At 39.6% G+C, this 17,334-nt stretch overlaps 9 protein-coding genes across 9 annotated transcripts; 5 read left to right on the top strand and 4 right to left on the bottom strand.

Annotated features, from left to right (window-relative positions):
* Window positions 1-167: 167 nt before the first annotated feature.
* On the top strand, window positions 168-1,868 carry pdc101 (pyruvate decarboxylase; the record flags this gene model as incomplete). Its single annotated transcript, XM_056182833.1, has 1 exon — window positions 168-1,868. One exon carries the CDS (start codon window positions 168-170, stop codon window positions 1,866-1,868), a length of 1,701 nt encoding a protein of 566 aa, XP_056038305.1.
* A 901-nt stretch (window positions 1,869-2,769) lies between these two features.
* gmh1 (alpha-1,2-galactosyltransferase Gmh1) lies at window positions 2,770-3,786 on the bottom strand (the record flags this gene model as incomplete). Its single annotated transcript, XM_056182832.1, has 1 exon — window positions 2,770-3,786. One exon carries the CDS (start codon window positions 3,784-3,786, stop codon window positions 2,770-2,772), a length of 1,017 nt encoding a protein of 338 aa, XP_056038060.1.
* A 1,454-nt stretch (window positions 3,787-5,240) lies between these two features.
* Window positions 5,241-7,010, top strand: SOMG_04044 (mitochondrial outer membrane protein iml2; the record flags this gene model as incomplete). Its single annotated transcript, XM_056182831.1, has 1 exon — window positions 5,241-7,010. The coding sequence occupies one exon, from the start codon at window positions 5,241-5,243 to the stop codon at window positions 7,008-7,010; it is 1,770 nt and encodes a 589-aa protein (XP_056038066.1).
* Window positions 7,011-8,544: 1,534 nt separating this feature from the next.
* On the top strand, window positions 8,545-9,459 carry aes1 (phenazine biosynthesis PhzF protein family; the record flags this gene model as incomplete). Its single annotated transcript, XM_056182830.1, has 1 exon — window positions 8,545-9,459. One exon carries the CDS (start codon window positions 8,545-8,547, stop codon window positions 9,457-9,459), a length of 915 nt encoding a protein of 304 aa, XP_056038053.1.
* Window positions 9,460-10,115: 656 nt separating this feature from the next.
* On the top strand, window positions 10,116-10,371 carry SOMG_04042 (uncharacterized protein; the record flags this gene model as incomplete). The annotated part of the gene is made up of 2 exons (XM_056182829.1): window positions 10,116-10,298; window positions 10,327-10,371. 2 exons carry the CDS (start codon window positions 10,116-10,118, stop codon window positions 10,369-10,371), a joined length of 228 nt encoding a protein of 75 aa, XP_056038052.1.
* A 336-nt stretch (window positions 10,372-10,707) lies between these two features.
* On the top strand, window positions 10,708-11,751 carry fbp1 (fructose-1,6-bisphosphatase Fbp1; the record flags this gene model as incomplete). Its single annotated transcript, XM_056182828.1, has 1 exon — window positions 10,708-11,751. One exon carries the CDS (start codon window positions 10,708-10,710, stop codon window positions 11,749-11,751), a length of 1,044 nt encoding a protein of 347 aa, XP_056038046.1.
* Window positions 11,752-12,352: 601 nt separating this feature from the next.
* SOMG_04040 (acetyl esterase) lies at window positions 12,353-13,900 on the bottom strand (the record flags this gene model as incomplete). Its single annotated transcript, XM_056182827.1, has 3 exons — window positions 12,353-13,473; window positions 13,589-13,611; window positions 13,893-13,900. The coding sequence occupies 3 exons, from the start codon at window positions 13,898-13,900 to the stop codon at window positions 12,353-12,355; spliced, it is 1,152 nt and encodes a 383-aa protein (XP_056038049.1).
* Window positions 13,901-13,922: 22 nt separating this feature from the next.
* Window positions 13,923-15,075, bottom strand: SOMG_04039 (uncharacterized protein; the record flags this gene model as incomplete). The annotated part of the gene is made up of 5 exons (XM_056182826.1): window positions 13,923-14,017; window positions 14,065-14,262; window positions 14,300-14,491; window positions 14,545-14,745; window positions 14,811-15,075. The coding sequence occupies 5 exons, from the start codon at window positions 15,073-15,075 to the stop codon at window positions 13,923-13,925; spliced, it is 951 nt and encodes a 316-aa protein (XP_056038619.1).
* A 451-nt stretch (window positions 15,076-15,526) lies between these two features.
* Window positions 15,527-17,296, bottom strand: SOMG_04038 (amino acid transmembrane transporter; the record flags this gene model as incomplete). Its single annotated transcript, XM_056182825.1, has 1 exon — window positions 15,527-17,296. The coding sequence occupies one exon, from the start codon at window positions 17,294-17,296 to the stop codon at window positions 15,527-15,529; it is 1,770 nt and encodes a 589-aa protein (XP_056037367.1).
* Window positions 17,297-17,334: the final 38 nt, after the last annotated feature.

Below are 17,334 nucleotides of genomic sequence, written 5' to 3'. Positions count from 1 at the left end.
CCCTTGGTAAGTAACAATGATATCTAATCAAGACAACAAAGCATCGGAACAAAGTAGCAATGCCGAACGATTTTCACTTCGCGCCGGAAAATTCCGGGAAAGGCTTCAGTCCTATATATACCTGCTCAGATCCTGTATTTCAAACCATCAAACACATTCTATTCAACATGACCAAGGAAACTCAATTCACTGTTGGTGACTATCTTGCCGAAAGATTGAGCCAAATCGGTATCATCAACCACTTTGTTGTCCCCGGTGACTACAACCTTAAGCTCTTGGACTACCTCGAGTACCACCCCAAGTTGTCTGAAATTGGCTGCTGCAACGAATTGAACTGCGCTTTCGCTGCTGAGGGTTATGCTCGTGCCCACGGTATCTCCGCTGCTGTTGTCACCTACAGCGTCGGTGCCTTGACCGCTTTCGACGGTATTGGTGGTGCTTATGCTGAGAACCTCCCCGTTATTTTGATCAGTGGTGCTCCTAACACTAATGACCTCAACTCCTCCCACATCTTGCACCACACCACTGGTACTCACAACTTTGACTACCAAATGGACATTGCCAAGAACCTCACTGTCGCCGCCGTTGCTCTCCGTCGTGCCAATGAGGCTCCTCGCTTGATTGACCACGCTCTCCGTCAAGCTGTCTTGCAACACAAGCCTGTCTACATTGAAGTCCCCACCAACATGGCCACTCAACCCTGCCCCAAGCCCGGTCCCATCAGCGCTGTTATTGAGCCCGAGACCTCCGACAAGGCCTCTCTTGAACAAGCCACTGATGTCGCTGCTGACTTGATTTCCAAGTCTGAGAAGCCCATCATGTTGGCTGGTCCCAAGATCCGTGCTGCTGGTGCCGAGAAGGCTTTCTTGAAGTTGGCTGGTGCCCTCGATGCTGCCGTCGTTGTCCAACCCAACGCTAAGAGTTTCATCTCCGAAGAATACAAGAACTACGCTGGTGTTTACTGGGGTTTGTGCAGCACTCGCGCTGCTGACAAGATCGGTGATTTCGCTGACTTCTTCATTGGTGCCGGTACCGTTTTCAACGACTACACCTCCAACGGTTACAAGATCGGTCCCTCCGCCGAGCAATTCATTGACAGTGACTACATGCACGTCAGCTTGCCCGGTTACGAATTCACCCGTGTGAAGATGGACGAATTCTTGAGCCGCTTGGCCGACAAGGTCTCCAAGAAGAACGCTACCATGGTTGAGTACGCCCGCATCAAGCCTGCCTTGCTCAACTATGCTCCCGCCAACCCCAAGGAGCTCCTTACCCGTGAAGAACTCATGCGCCAAATCCAAGGTGTCATTGATGGTAACACCACTTTGTACGCCGAGACTGGTGACTCTTGGTTCAACGGTATGCAAATGAACTTGCCCGAAGGTGCCAAGTTTGAAATTGAAATGCAATGGGGTCACATCGGTTGGTCCGTTCCTTCCGCTTTGGGTTATGCTATTGCTGCCCCCAAGAGAAGAACCGTTATCATGGTCGGTGATGGTTCCTTCCAATTGACTGGTCAAGAACTCGCCCAAATGGTTCTTCACAAGCTCCCCGTCATCATCTTCTTGATCAACAACCGTGGTTACACCATTGAGATCCAAATCCACGACGGTCCTTATAACCGTATCAAGAACTGGGACTATGCTGCCTTCATGGAATCCTTCAACGCTGAGGACGGTAAGGCCAAGGGTCTCAAGGCCAACACTGGTGAAGAGCTTGACCAAGCTATCCAAATCGCTCTTGCCAACAAGGAGGGCCCTACTTTGATTGAATGTTACAACCACACTGACGATTGCACCAAGGAATTGGTTGCTTGGGGATCCGTTGTTGGTGCTACCAACGCCAGAGCTCCTGCTGCCGATCAATAAATCATAAATGATGCATAATTTCACTTAATCATGGTTTAGTTCGGTTCGGTTAGAATTTTTTTTTGAGATCGAGTTTTCCTAGACTAGCATTTTATATAGAACATTTTAAATAAAGGATTTCATTTTTTAGGGAATTTATAAAGAGATGTAAGTATTTTGTATACATGTTTGTAGTGAGTAATGAACTTATTAGTGAAGTAAGATAGATCTTGGATGAGTTTTCAAGTCAAGAGATATACAAGGTCGTAAATGTGCTTTTCTATGTGGCGCATAAAAATATTCATTTTCATTCATAATCTTTTATAACTAAGCTGATTTGGTCATGATCAACTCTTTTCAATAAATCTTAGAAATCCAGAAGTCACCATAAGTTTCATTTTGCTGTAAAGAATCGTGCAAAGATAATTGTTAATCCTTTGACACCTTTTCCTTTGTTTCGACAGGAAATAGTCTACAACTTGTACATGATAAAGCATTTAGATGTTCAGCCGCTTATCCAAATCCAAAAAGCCCTTCCCCATACGACCCAGACACTATCTTATACTTTATCAAGCTTTATTTTTACGTTTGTTTTCATAAACATTTGAGTTATTAAAAGTACAACAAAGGAGGGTTGCTCTCAAAATAAAACAAGAAGAAAAGGATGTATTGAATCAAACCAGACCAACGAGGCGATTAGTAAGAAAACTATAAAAGTATAAAACTAAACTAAATAAATTAAATATAATAAATTAAGACTGATTTGAAAGTCAGCAACAGAGCTGACCTGATAAAAACATGTATAGAAAATGCGATAGTAATATAACATAGAATCAGTATATGTATATATATATATAAGTAGATTAAAAAAAGCACCCCTTGGAATTAGAAGCAAAGGCGATTAGCTCAATGGATGCATAATTTACTCCAATTTCTGTTTGAATTCTTCCCAAAGTGTCATACACTTATTCTCAACCCAGCATCCAGCAAAGTGCACCAACAGGTCACCAGGATGATATTCCATCTCAGGAGGAGCATGTGGATAGGCGTTTAAATATCTTTGAGGTAAGATACCAAACTTGGCGGCAAGCTGAGGATGGCGATGAATCATTAATCCAATAAGATCTTGCTCATGGCGTACGACCTTATAATCGACAAGAGTAGGCTCTGTCAGTAAATCCATAAACAGAGCCATTGTTTCCGTATTTTTAACGAGGAAGCTTCCAGCATTTACACCATTGTGGTCCTCAGAAATCAAATACTCAATGTTTTCAATCATCTCATCACTATAAATTGAGGGAGTACGTCTTTTGTCCTGAGTTATGATCTGACTCCATAATGGTTGATCAGTCAACAAAGAAGACTTGAGTTTTTCGGTAGACAAAAACAAATTTTGTAAAGACTGATTGTTATTCATGATCAAAGCATCTTGGTCCAACCACCAAATCCATTTAGCATTCGGATACTTCTCCATCATTTGAATCACGCTTGGCATCTTGCCCCAAACAGCGGGCATGTTGATACCGGTGAAATTGACAAACTCAAAGTTGTAATTGTGCTCTTTGACATATCGAAGACGATTGGCGAAAACATCATCCATGATGGAAGGGTCAAAGGAGCCCGTGTTTCCATTGCTTCCTAGAAGCAAAACAATTTCATGCGATTTAATTTCTTGAGTGTCATCTTCATCAATGAAAGCTTTATGAAGGGTTGTAGCTTGCCCATACGAGTTCTTGTCCGCTGGTGCGATTCTCGGCGGAGGTCTAACATAATTAGACGGTGCAGAACAATTTAAGTCATTTGAAATGAGAGGAGATGGGAAATTGAGTAAAGAAAGATCAATCTTGTACAAATTGTTGAAAAATAAGAAGACACCGGTGATAATAGCAGCGGCAACAATGAAAAGCAGCTTTTTAGATAACCAAACACTTGAAACCATCTTAACAAATAAATCAATCACTTTTTAATAGAAAAATAAATAGTACATTCACAACAAAGATGTAGTTGCCAAATTACCTGGTTCTGAAGAATAAGATTTTTACTTTTGCCCTGGCCGTAAGGGATAGGTGAAGAAGGTTTTTCGTGTGGAGGGTGTAGTTGCTTCCCGGTTGTCATCCGTTACTTGAAGTCACATTGGACTGCCAAGGAATACGCAATGGTGAGCGAAAGCGGTCAAAATTTCCTTTTTGTGTAAAAATTGTAGCTTTTTTGTTTTGTATTTTTGTATTTATATGTATGTTTTTGGTTTCTTTTGTTGAAACTTCCGGGCGATTTTTTTTTGGTTGTACATCACCGAGTGGTTTCCTGTCGGCATCAGCATCTGCACCTTTGCTATGTGACTCAGTTCCTTCCTAAGTCTGTGAATGATCCTGCAACGATTCTTTTCATTCCATTCCATCTGTATATACTCTAGCCAAGTCCCAACCAAGTAGAGCAAGCCTTCCATAGTTTGTCAAATGTCCGAATCGTCATTACCATATTGCTTCATTCAACAGGCGTGGTATATAATTTTATAAGCAATCAATTTACAAAGAAAACAAAAAAAGCATAACCTTTTACCAAGCCGTTCCTGCAATTCTGAATTGGATATTGCGCTTGGATTCGGGCATACCACATTACCTTTTAAATCATTCGCTTAAAGAAATCTTATTTGCGATAGACGAACAGAAAATACATAAAACCATCAAAAACACATGAAATATCATCCTTAACAAAATTTACTTTGCAGGAGAGTTTTGCAAATGATCCAGTTATGATTTGGGAGTGATACAAAACAAAGTCGAAACACACCCGGATGGAACACTTCTCAAAACCATTTTTCTCCTTTAGCAGACCATGACTTTAAGGCACGACGAATCCAGGGTTCTTACCCTTCTCTCTCGTCCTTTTTATGCCTTCATCCACCATCACGAAACTCGAAAAAAAAATTGATGCCTGAGTACGGCAAGCAGATAATATCTTTATTTCTGTCGTTTCAAGCAAGACTCGGGCAAAAACGGTGGCAAGCAAGAAAAATGCAAATAAGATCACATAGACTCTACCAAAGTATGGAAATGGTTTCCTCGAATGTGTTTACGTAGAATCCCCACTGCGCTGCAATCTTTATTTATGATGATGAATTCATACGTAGGGTAGGAAGACAGCCTTCTGATATAAAGTCAACGAAATGTCAATGTTTACAAATATCAAAAAGAAACCAGGACCATTTGGAATCAAACATTGGAATATAGCTAACGTTAGAAACCACAAAGGTCAATTGGTAGGATAACGAACAGAGGAGACTTTTGTAATCCATTGATTCATTAAAAACCAAGGAAAAGGATCTTGGAAATCTGAAAAACTACACGTTTTTAACCATTTTTGTTTTGCTTGTGTATACGTTGAAGTTTTCCGATGGTCAATTTTGGAAAATTTGTCCCGGTTCCCGAACTTCCATCGAAAAAAGAAAAACCATTGAAAAATGAAGTTGGAAGAGAAGAATACATGGGCTTGCTCAAGAAGGTGATGATCGATTTCGATAGTGTTATCAATGATGACTGTGAGAGTCTTAAACCAAAGTTAGAGGAAAACTCTTTAGAAATGGACGCTTTAAAATCTACGCAGTGTTTTTATATTGCTCTTTTAGAGCTCGATCCCCAGGTAGTCCACGTAGCCCGAGATATGATTGAACGTTCTGAACATCAATTTGAAGATTTCCGGAAAACAGTTGAAAGTTCAACCGAAAATTATGGTAGCTATCCTCCAGGGTCAGAAATCCAAGTTTTTAATTCGTTGTTTTTGTTGATGGATACCATTTTGGGATTTATGTCTGGATCACTTATGGAGTCAATGAAAGCGACCTATCGATTGCGCACAACACACAATTCCTTTTCCAAGCTGCTTGAAGATGTAGAAAAAGTTCAAAAAGAAAAAGCTTCCGGCATAAGAGCTGTGAATAATAGCAGTGATGCGTTTCTAGATGAAATCGTGGAGTCTGGAGCTATGGCTGGATATGGTGTTTTGAATTTTCTAGTGTCAATGTTTCCATCTTCTTATTCTAAAATCATTTCATTTATATGCTTTAACCCAAACAGAAAGCAAGCTATTGAGGGGTTGTGGAAATCATCAATGTACAATAATGTACTTGGTGCTGCTTCTCTTATTACACTTTTTACTTTTTATGGAATGATACAGCCCATCGCAAGTATTTCAACTGTTCATTATGATTCTGAACTGAGTCGACTTGAAAGCCATATTCAAAATTTCAAAACGCGATATAGGAAGAGTCTGTTATGGCAATTTATGGAACTTAAGATTTCATTACTAACAGGTAACCCAGAAAAGGCCATTAAGATTGGGAATCAAACGGTAACTACTACAAGCGAACAGCTTATAAATTTACAGGGCTTTGATATGGCAATGGCTTGTGTCTGTGTCCGCGATTTTAAAAGTGCCGCAAAACAATTCTTGATTTTACAGGAAATGAATTCTTGGTTTCGGGGATTGCACTGGTATTTTGCCGGTTGTTGCATGCTCCAACACGCAAAAGAGTTGGAGAAAATTAAAAATGCAGACCCGAACGAGTACAACGCTTTCGTGCAAGATGGCGTAGATCTATTGGTAAAATCTTTATCTTCCTTACAAGAAAAAGAAAGTAAACGTTTGCTGCCGATGGAAAAGTTTTCGATTCGTAAAGTTCTGAAATGGGAGAAAAAAGCCAAAGCAGAAAATAAGCCGTTACACCAAGTAATAACAGTTCCTCCGTATCTACAATTTTTGTATGCCTTTGTGGTTTGCACTTTGGGATTCAAAAGGTATAATGAAGACTACAAACAGGATCTACTGGAAAGTGCATGCCACGATGAAGATGATATCGCTTTGCAAGATTTTTTACTTGCAGTTATCGAGAGAATGCAGAAGAATTATAAATCGTCGAATGCCCGCTTGAGTAGAATACTGCTGCTGAACCAAGCTTCTTTGTTGGGCGACGATAAGGATTTTTGGATTTTTCCATACGCACATTACGAACTTGCGGCTTCCAATTGGTTTGAATATGGAATGGAGGCAGAATTGGAAGTCAGGCGCTTGGTAAAAAAAGCAGAGTCGTTTCAGGATTACGATGTAGAAGAGCGAATGGGTATTCTTGCTAAAATTGCTTATCAAACATTGGATTCGGCCAAATAGTTTGTGCTGATCAGCTACTCTGTAGATCAACTGTATGCATGCTGGTCAAGTGAAAGTTGAAGGGAATTGTTGGAGATTAGTGTTTCATGATGCCTTCCAAAATGTTATTCGGTATTGCTCTCGATAGTAATGAAAAAGTTTATGATCACAATTACTCGTACATAGTTTATGAAATATTGTACATATTCTGAAATAAGAACCATTGTACATGAGAAAGGAATGGAGTATAAATAGATTCTTCTTTAGTATAAAACTTCCGTAAAAATGATTACAAAGGGCCAAGCAAAGGCCCCAGACGAATAATGAAAGACGACGCTCATGAACAAATCGGTTCGCCAGGAAAGAAAATATGTCTGATACGTTATGGCCACAAATCGTCTTGCTTCAACGAGTAGGCCTAGTTTTTTAGTATTGGACAACTTTGGAGTGAAGACTGCATGAGGAGATGGCTATATAGTCGCGGTAAAAAGATCAATAGCGAGTCATATATTGACTAGCATAGCTATAGCTACACATTCATGTTCTTGCTTGACTTTGTGGCAGAAGCTTGATTCCCTTCTGATCAATCATGAAAATGAATTTCTCCTACTCTAGGAAGTATCACATCAAGGGTTCCTTCTGAAAATCAATGGTCCAGTCAATAACTATATATGATATATATTTGATTGATTTCGTGCCATGAATCTGTTAATTAGGTGGGATCTCAGTGGGTGGCACTGCCAACCGTATCGTCAAAGATGTTTTCTTTCATGCCTTGTTTCGAATTCCTTCGTCAACTCGAATGTGCTACTTGCATTGAACCCAGTATCATGCGTTTAAAGAAAGTGCAGGAGTTTCTCCCATCCGGTTTCCAACGCAGCATTCATGTTCAGTAGTACGACAATCTGCTAAAGAATTCTTGGTTGGATGTGTTCACTGGCTCTTGCTATTCATAGAATAGCTGGTATATCATTGTTTTAGAGCGGATTCACGAGTAACGAAAGAATGAATATATTGAGACATACAGAGCAGCAAATTCTTTGAACATGGTTGTAATGCTACAAAGGTTGTTTGTAATTTGAATTAAAGCAGAAACCAAGAAATCTATGAATCTGAAATGTCTACAATGAGCAAAAAAACAACTATATATACGTGGAAACGATTCAAGAGAGAATTTTCAAAAAAAAAAAAAAAAACGTCTATATACTCTTAAAGATTTTTTTTTATTTTTTTATTTTTTTATTTTTTTATTTAGAGCGGTACTGAAAATAGAAAAGATTGAACGTATACCTTTTCATATGTCACTACCGATACTACCATACCAGAGGACTTTGACAAAATGACTTCAACTGAGGCCAAGGACAAACTTCCAACAATTTCAACAATAGCAAAAAAATGGAAACAAAATAGAATTGAGTGAATCATTATCATTTTTTGATCGCTGAAATAATCACTATAACATCTATAAGTTTGGTGGAGAGCGTTTGGCAAAAAAATTATCAAGCATTCCACCACTCCTTGACAAAGACTATAACCGTTCGTGTTCGCTTTAAAGATGTCAGCTCATCCTTTCAAGCAAGTTGATGTATTTTCGAAAGGTGGATTCAACGGAAATCCAGTAGCAGTTGTTTTCAACGCGGACGATTTATCGTCAGAACAAATGCAAAAGTTTGCTGTATGGACGAATCTCTCCGAGACTACATTCGTGCTCAAACCGACTGTTCCTGAAGCTGATTACAAACTTCGTATCTTTACGCCAGGAAACGAATTGCCTTTTGCAGGACATCCTACGATCGGTTCATGTCATGCTGTCATCGAAAGCGGTATTTGTCTACCGAAAAATGGAAGAGTTGTACAAGAATGTGGAGCCGGTCTCGTTCCCATAAATGTAACTCGAGGAGAGAATGACGATGTTGAATATGCTTTCGAATTACCAAACGTTACATCTTCTGAAGTTTCTGATGAAGCAGCTATAGGTATAGTAAACTGTCTGTTTGATGTCGACAATCAAGTTCAAGAAAGGGGAAAATGGAACCCATTGTTGATGGATGCTGGTCCGAAATGGCTTACCATTGAACTTGATTCTGCTAATCAGGTTCTCGACTTGAATCCCGACTACAGCACAATGGCCAAGCTTTCTAAACAATATGGATATACGGGAATTTACGTATTTGGAAAGCATCATGATAAACATGTCGAAGCCAGAGCCTTTGCTCCAGCAATTGGCGTCCTTGAAGATCCTGCCTGTGGTAGTGGAGCCGCCGCATGTGGGATGTACGTTTCCCTCTTGAGCAACGAAAGCAAGACTCTAGGAAATGGTTTTGATGGAAAGCTAAGCATCTCTCAAGGATGTAAAGTAGGCCGCCAAGCAAATTTAAGCGTAGTGACTTTTACGAATTCGAATGGTCTATCGACAGTCAAAGTAGGTGGTTCTGCTACAACATGCATAGCTGGCTCTGTTTCTATTTAAAATTAAATAGCTATTCGTTTCTCATTCTCATTCAATATTTGTTTCGCTGATATGGTATGATACTAAAAAAAAAAAAAAAAAAAAAAAAAAAAGTGATCAAGATGATGAAAGGCTTTGCTGTACTCTGTTCCATTCTATAAAAAGTAAAAATTCACAATCTCTTCAGTATGTACTGTACTTTCCAAACTAGGCTCTGTTTTTCAGCAACCAGCTGTATCACATCCTCCATTTATTTGTTTACTACAGTACTGAAGCTTGTCACGTTAAAGAAAACGCCAGTACCCTCTTGCACTGTCACTCCTTTGCGGTTCTACCCCCACACGTTCCTCGCCGCCCCATTCTACAACAAAAGGTCTCGAAGGAATACCAAAGCCCAGCGCAGCTCATTAGTAAATAAACAAACCCTGCTGCCACTTTTCGTAGAACATCCAAGGTTCCATCAAGGAAAGTCAAGAAAAGACGAGACCAACAACGAACATAACGAGAGAGACCGCTTGTACTGTTCTTCTGACCTTTGCCTCTCGTTCTGGACAATGGTTTCGACTTGACTTTCAAATTTGGATTATGCTTTTGACGTCGTATCCCTTCTAAGCGCCACTTTATCTCCACACTATCAACGCGACGTGACGTAAGTGGTTTATTTACATGACTTAACTATGAAGAAGGACAATAAACCTCGCGAAAAGAATGCAACAGTCAGTGCTAAAGAGAACGATCCAAAGGAAAAAAAAAACCAAAAAAAATCCCCATTTTTCTATAGAAAATGGGCTCTTTTCTTCCTATTCTCTTCCAAATCCACGATCCAAAAATTGACGAAAGTTGTACGTAGTCCTTTTAAGGTAAGAAGATAGGTTAAACAAGTTAAAGTTAAGAGTCGATCCATTGGATAGAAAGGGAAAGCGCCCCATCTAGGCTCAGTGTACGAATATGAGGATCCAATGGCGATGAAAAAGCATCATGGTTAAATCATTTTTGTTGAGCTAAATTTATTTTGCACCAATAGATGTGTTTGGAAGAGTTGGGTCAGAGAGGTGAGGTGTGTCTTAGGTGGATTGTTTACATGCACAAATGCGGGACTTTTGAAACATATAAATTGGGCTTGCTCCCCAGGTCCTGTTCTTCTATACTCTACACATATCTATTCATTCTCTTGGAAACAACTTTTCCGATTTGCATTCATTTTGCAATTGTTACAACTAAACTCGATTAATTTACGAAACATTACTGAAAGAAACCATCACCATCAATATGGTGAGAGAAGAAATTGACGGCACTCGCACTGACATTGTCACCCTTTCGAGCTTTATCCTTCAAGAGCAAAGACGATACAACAGCAAATACCATGATCAGGGTAGTAGTATCATCCGAGAAGCCAGTGGTGAGTTATCTCTCTTACTCAACAGCCTTCAGTTTGCCTTTAAATTCATCGCAAACAATATCCGTAAGGCCGAATTGGTGAACCTGATTGGTCTCTCTGGTGTTATCAATTCGACTGGTGATGAACAAAAGCAATTGGACAGTATTTGCAACGACATCTTTATTCAGGCCATGAAGACCAATGGCTGTATTCGAGTCATTGTTAGTGAAGAAGAAGAAAAAGAAATTCTCGTCGACAGCAGTGGATCTTATGCCATCACTTGTGATCCCATCGATGGTTCTTCCAACATCGATGCTGGTGTCAGTGTTGGTACCATCTTTGGTATCTACAAGATTCATCCTGGCAGTAATGGCTCCCTTAAAGATGTCTTGCGTTCAGGAAACGAAATGGTAGCTGCTGGCTATACCATGTATGGCGCATCTGCTCACCTTTTGTTGACCACCGGACATAAAGTCAATGGTTTCACTTTGGACAGCAACCTTGGTGAATTCATTTTAACTCATCGAAATTTGTCCATGCCGCATTTTAAAAACATCTACTCTATCAACGAGGGAAACACTTTGTATTGGCCTCCAAAGATTGCAGACTTTATTCACAGCTTGAAGGTGGCTCCAGAAGGTGGAAAACCCTATGCTGCCAGATATATCGGATCCATGGTTGCTGACGTCCATCGTACTATGCTCTACGGAGGTCTATTTTGCTATCCTTGTTCTCGCGGCAAAGGCAAGCTTCGTTTGTTGTATGAATGTTTCCCAATGGCCTTTTTATGCGAACAAGCCAATGGATTGGCCGTTAATGACAAGGGTGAAAGAATCCTCGATTTAACTCCTGAACATATTCATGAACAAAGTTCCATTTGGCTTGGCAGTAAAGGAGAAATCCAAAAATATGTTGATTACATAAACAAGCATTAAAAGTTCTAGAGAAGTCCCACTCTTCCTTCCACGTGGTACCCTACAAACATTCCTTTTATTTGCGATTCAATTCGTATATGTTGTTTAACGATTTTGTGATATTTATGAGAGAAAAGGCTTTCATCGGCCTCCCTTCTTTGAAGTATCCCTCTATAGTTTCTAAAAAATAAAAAGTCGCTTTTTTGTTTTGTTAATTTTATCTCGCGTTTGCCAAACTGTAGCCTAGGAATTCATGTAGACGCCTTGTAAATCGGTCCAATGGAACATTCACATTGCAGTCCAACTCTTTCATATGTACCGTATTTAACCACCAGTGTATTGAATATTACGTGGAAAGAGTGAGAGATCGAATCGAAATCTTAGCTACACTTGTGTAGAATAATAGTTCATTAAGAAAGTCATTAGAGAATCCTGCACACCCAAAGTCTTCTTAGAACACATCCAATTCGCTACAAACAAAAAAATAATACTTTATGATTCATGCCTATTTGATCGTTTATCAACATTTAGAGCACAAGAATATCTCATTAACAGACTCTAGGAAATTAAAATCCAAAGAGTATAATTATATATGTAGCATATTGTCAGGATCATAACGAATTCATGCCTTCAGGAGTTTTCCAATGTAATTGGCAATCTCCTCGGTAGCTTCTAAACATCGACCGGCAAAGGGGGCCATTTGAATGAACCCATGAGGAAGATCATCGTTGTAGATATAAACTAAATCATTTCCAGCAGCTGCTAATTTGCGAGCGTACTCGTGGGCAACGTCGCGTAGCATATCAAATCCGTCATTTATCACCAACGCTCTTGGTAAGTTGCTAAAGTCTTTCGCATTAAGAGGTGTCACGTAAGGTTGGGTATAATCTACAGAGGGTGGCAGCAAATTCCATAAAAAGCTGAAAACACCCGCTGTTTCTACATATTCTCCTACTCTGTTCTCCACAGCAGCTTTTGTCTCAAACGGCATTTTTGTCTCGGGGTATATTGGTATTTGTAACGCGACTTGCGGCCCACCTTCGTCGCGCAGCTTTTGTGTAATGGAACAAGTCATGTTTCCTCCAGCAGAATCGCCTCCTATAGCAATACGCTTTGCGTCTACACCTCTCTCTTTTGCATTTTCGAAAAGCCATCTGACAACAAACTCGCCCTCATTCATTTGAGTAGGCCACTTGTATTCTGGCGCAAGCTTGTAATCGACGTTATACACTTGACAGCCGCTAACTTCTGAAAAAATTCTCATGGCATTGTCGAACTGATCAAGTGTGCCGACTGTATAGCCTCCTCCGTGTAAATAAATCAATGCTGCTCCATGAGCAGGACCGCGCTTCGAAGCATGGTAAACTCTGACAGGGATTGTGCCGTGAGGTCCATTAAGCGCTGTATGCTCAATTTTTCCAATATTGTATGGGCTTTTGGTAATAAAAGCGTCGTGTTCGCTTCTTTGAACTGTCAGTGGTTGATGCGAGCCTAAAACAGGACCATGACGAGACATCCATTCTGTTAATTCGGGGTCTTTTTTCGCGCGTTCAACCTTCGGCGGGAGGTTAACCCGGGTGAATATTTGCGAAGCTCCTGGCATGGTATTGTAGCAGGTAAAGATGTTTGTTTCTCCCAAGCGTATTTCTGTTCCATTTGTATGTACACGATCCGATGCCTGAACGTCATGAAGGAGTAATGTTTTGATGTAAACGACTTCGAAAGTTTTCTTTTCAGTTGATCCTACACGTAATTACATAAAAACAATCATATGAACAAAACAGTAAAAAAAAAAAAATAAAAAATAAGAAATAAAAAATAAAAAAGAAATAATTATTTTAATACCTTTAGAGCATACGTTTGCCAGGAGTGGATTCGGCACTTAATATATGTATAGTAATAATCTAATTTCTTCATAAAGGTATGGATGGCCATTGCTTGTGTTGACACGAATTAGCTAGTGTCTCTACCAAATAGTAGAGAAACGTAGTTGATTATTTTGCTCCTTTTTTATTTTTTTTATCAAGTTCTAAGAATATAAATATATCAAAGTTATCAAAAGTCATCAAGACCCATTGTAACGAGTAGAATATGTAGAAGTATAAATTCCAATGGATCAACAATTAGCAAGCGGTGGTGATGGGTATTCTTCGATCTTTTACCTTTCCATCCCAAAGCGACGTTAGAATAGCTCAGACTTCTTCCGTTGGGTCATCATTTGTCGGTTTAGAATTCCAAAGGGGATCTTTTATGCCACGATATATTCTGTATAAAGCACCCGGGTACACTATGAATGTCAGAAAAATAACAATTGTTATAAAAATTCATCCTTACTCGCCTCTAGGATTGCTAGAGCATCTGCAGTAGCAGCCATGGCATACCAAAATCCTTTTGGCAAGCTATCGGTTCCCTTCATATGCTTTGTAAATGCTGAAATGAAAGCAGGAGTGCCTACACAAGAAGTAAAACAAAAAGATTTTAAACAAGCCACAATAAATTTTTTCTTCCAGTATAAAGCCATTTCGAAAGAAGCTAAAAGTCAGCGACTGTAAACAAGACGAACACTTACAAGTTTGGTATAATGTGATAGCGCAAAAGGACATCAAGGAAAGGACAAAAAAATTTGGGGAAGAAATTAGCCATTTTAAAGGAAATAATAACCCCATCTGCGACAGAAACAGAGGCATGGGGCATAAAAGAACCACATAAGTTATTGTCATCAGAACGGCAACCAGAATATCGTTAGAGTTTTTTATACAATCTAGTTTTTTTTTTGGATATTAGCTATTTCAATTGACCTTTTAGGTTTCTTACATGCGTGTGATTCAATGGATCCACACAAAACCAAACCGATGATAATCCATATCCATCGAGGAAGGTCGACTGGACGTTTAGGAGGGTCCAAAGAGTACATATGATCCTGGAGGTATGAGATAAATATTAAAAAATAAAGAATTGTCATAAAGCATCCCAGTAACCAGTGTTTAACGAATACAATGGCATCTTTCGTCTGTCCTAAGGTTGAAGTTAGCATATAAGGAAGTCATACTCTCTCGAGAGAACTTTAAGTATTTACATACGAATTCGAAGTGCCGTGGAAGAAATTAATCCAATGCTGTAGATTCCCCAGAAAGCTATTTGTGACCCACCAGTAACGAAAAAAGGACCCCGATCAGAATAGTAGAAGGAAAGTAAATTGATAATAGCATAAGCGTATCCCACAGAAATCGTTACAAAAAAGTGAGTAAACTTGGTATCATTTTGGCTAGAACTTTCGTCGCGACTATCTAGTAATCGTGTTTGCTCTGACGGTGCACGACTTGAATTATGACTGTTGGAACTCATTGCAAGTAATGAAACTATTATTAATAGACATCTATTTGTAAAGTAAAATTTGATAATGGTTCTGGTTGAATGGAATTGAGATGCTCCCAAGTCAAAACCCCTTCCTTATATAAACAAAGCAGCAAGTAGCAAATAGGAAAACTCAGACTACCACATTCAAGCAAAATACACTTGAAATAATTTCTGTTCTCATATCGTCAAAAATACTACAAACTCTCACAGAAAGGATTGTTTGAGAATTCTTGAAACTCTGCATTGTCTATGTAAACATGGAAAGAATCTGTCCACACCTAAAGTTCGTTACGGTGAAAAGGTAAACATGAATAGAGTTGAGTAGTATTTGCAATAAACTAACGAGCGAAGTTGCAGAAACATAAATACATTCGCTTAAAGCAGCGAAAATGAGCGTAAAAAATAAGAATGGGAAACGAATATCCGTAGAAAAGAATCATCAAGGAAAATATGTTTTTAAAAAAAATAGCATTTTCTTAATGGCATTTTGAAGTGACCCAAAGCCGGTCGTCTCGAGTTTTTCTTGATCTTTCTCTGACGGTACTACACAGGCCAAGTCAGTTTCGATGTCCATACTACTGGAGGTAATGATCGGAGTTCTGTAGATAAGTTTGTGAACAACAAAAAAAACCAAAATAATAATCGCTGATAAATAGTTCATAAAAAAGGAATTCGCACTCGATTTTCCGCTAATGGGGCTAACTGAAACATAAAATTCAGCTACTAATACCAAGCAAATAAAGCCAAAGGCATACCAGGCGGCATAGATACCAAAAGGAGAGCGAAAACCAATCTGTTTCACGCTACGCTGTTGATGTTTCATAGCAGAACGATAACGAATATAGGCTAAATTGATGCTCCCCCAGGTAAACAAAGTGCCAAGGCTAGAAATAGACAGAAGCCAGTTAAACACAGTTGTACTTTTTCCCGTTTCTACCAAATATGCCAAAGGCATAAAGAAAAAAAGAATGAGAAGAGCAATGATAGGACGGCCAGAACGATCTACCCAGCCGAAGCATTTTGGGGCGAACCCATTACAGCCTAAAGAATGAATAGCGCGACTTCCTGCATAGAGTGTTGCATTCGCAGAAGATATAACAGAAATTAAAATAACGGCGTTTAGAATTGAAGGTAAGGCTTTAATGTTTGCGTCTTTGATGGCTAGGACGAAGGGACTGGCATCCACCCCGCTATAAGAAGTTAGGCGAGGGTCGGCACCACTAACGAGCAGACCTACGATGAGAAGAGAAAAGATATAAAAAATGGCAATACGAAAAAAAGTTTGGCGAACAGCCTTTGGGAAAGCCTTGGCAGGGTTGTCGGTTTCAGCAGCAGCAACTCCTACGTATTCGGTACCGGAAAAAGAAAAGGCGGCTGTGGTAAAAACTGAGCAAAATCCTTTAAATCCATTTCGAAACGCATTTTCTCGAAACAAGTGGGTCCCAATGTAGCCTCGGTGGTCTGTGGGGACACCACCACAATTGATAATAATGCCAAGGATGATGAAACCAAACATTGCTGCAATTTTTATTGTGGACAAGAAATATTCGAGCTCTCCATAGAGTCGTACACCAAATGTGTTTGCGGAAATAAGAAAGAAAATGAAAATTGTGACCCATATACCCGCATTGAGGTCTGTCCAGTAACGCATGACCATTGTACTAGTGGTAAGTTCAAGCGGAATACTAGCGATGGGACCCATGACATAGTTCCAGCTCAAGGCAAATCCCCAAGAGTCATCAATAAAACGAGTAGCATGTGTAATGTAACCACCGCGAGTAGGGAAGGCGACGCATAATTCACCCAGGTTATACACGGTAAAAAAAACCATGGTGCCGACCAGAATATAATTAATTAAGACAGATGCAGCACCTCCAGTAGCTAAAGATTGCCCGCTACCAACCCAAACACCAGTACCAATGGCTCCTCCTATAGCAATCATTTGGATATGCCGAGACTTGAGTTTCCGCTTAAGACCATGTTCAGGAGTACCATCATCTGTATTAGCCAAACGAAAACCATCAACGAAATCGGAAAACCATCCTTTCGGTTGGACAATGTCAACTTCACCGACAGAGACTTCAGACTGTTCAACAACAGCGGGCTTCTTTTCATCAATATCTGCATGTTCATTAGATAAGTTACGGTTTGAATAGGAATACACCCTTGTTTCAGGTACATATTGAGGAGGTGAAGGCGACGAGTCCATTGTAAAAAGTGCTTCACCCAAGAAAATTTGAATTTTAA

The sequence above is a fragment of the Schizosaccharomyces osmophilus genome, chromosome 2 (assembly GCF_027921745.1).
Source record: "Schizosaccharomyces osmophilus chromosome 2, complete sequence".
NCBI lineage: Eukaryota > Fungi > Ascomycota > Schizosaccharomycetes > Schizosaccharomycetales > Schizosaccharomycetaceae > Schizosaccharomyces > Schizosaccharomyces osmophilus.
This window is presented reverse-complemented; position numbering and strand designations above follow the sequence as displayed.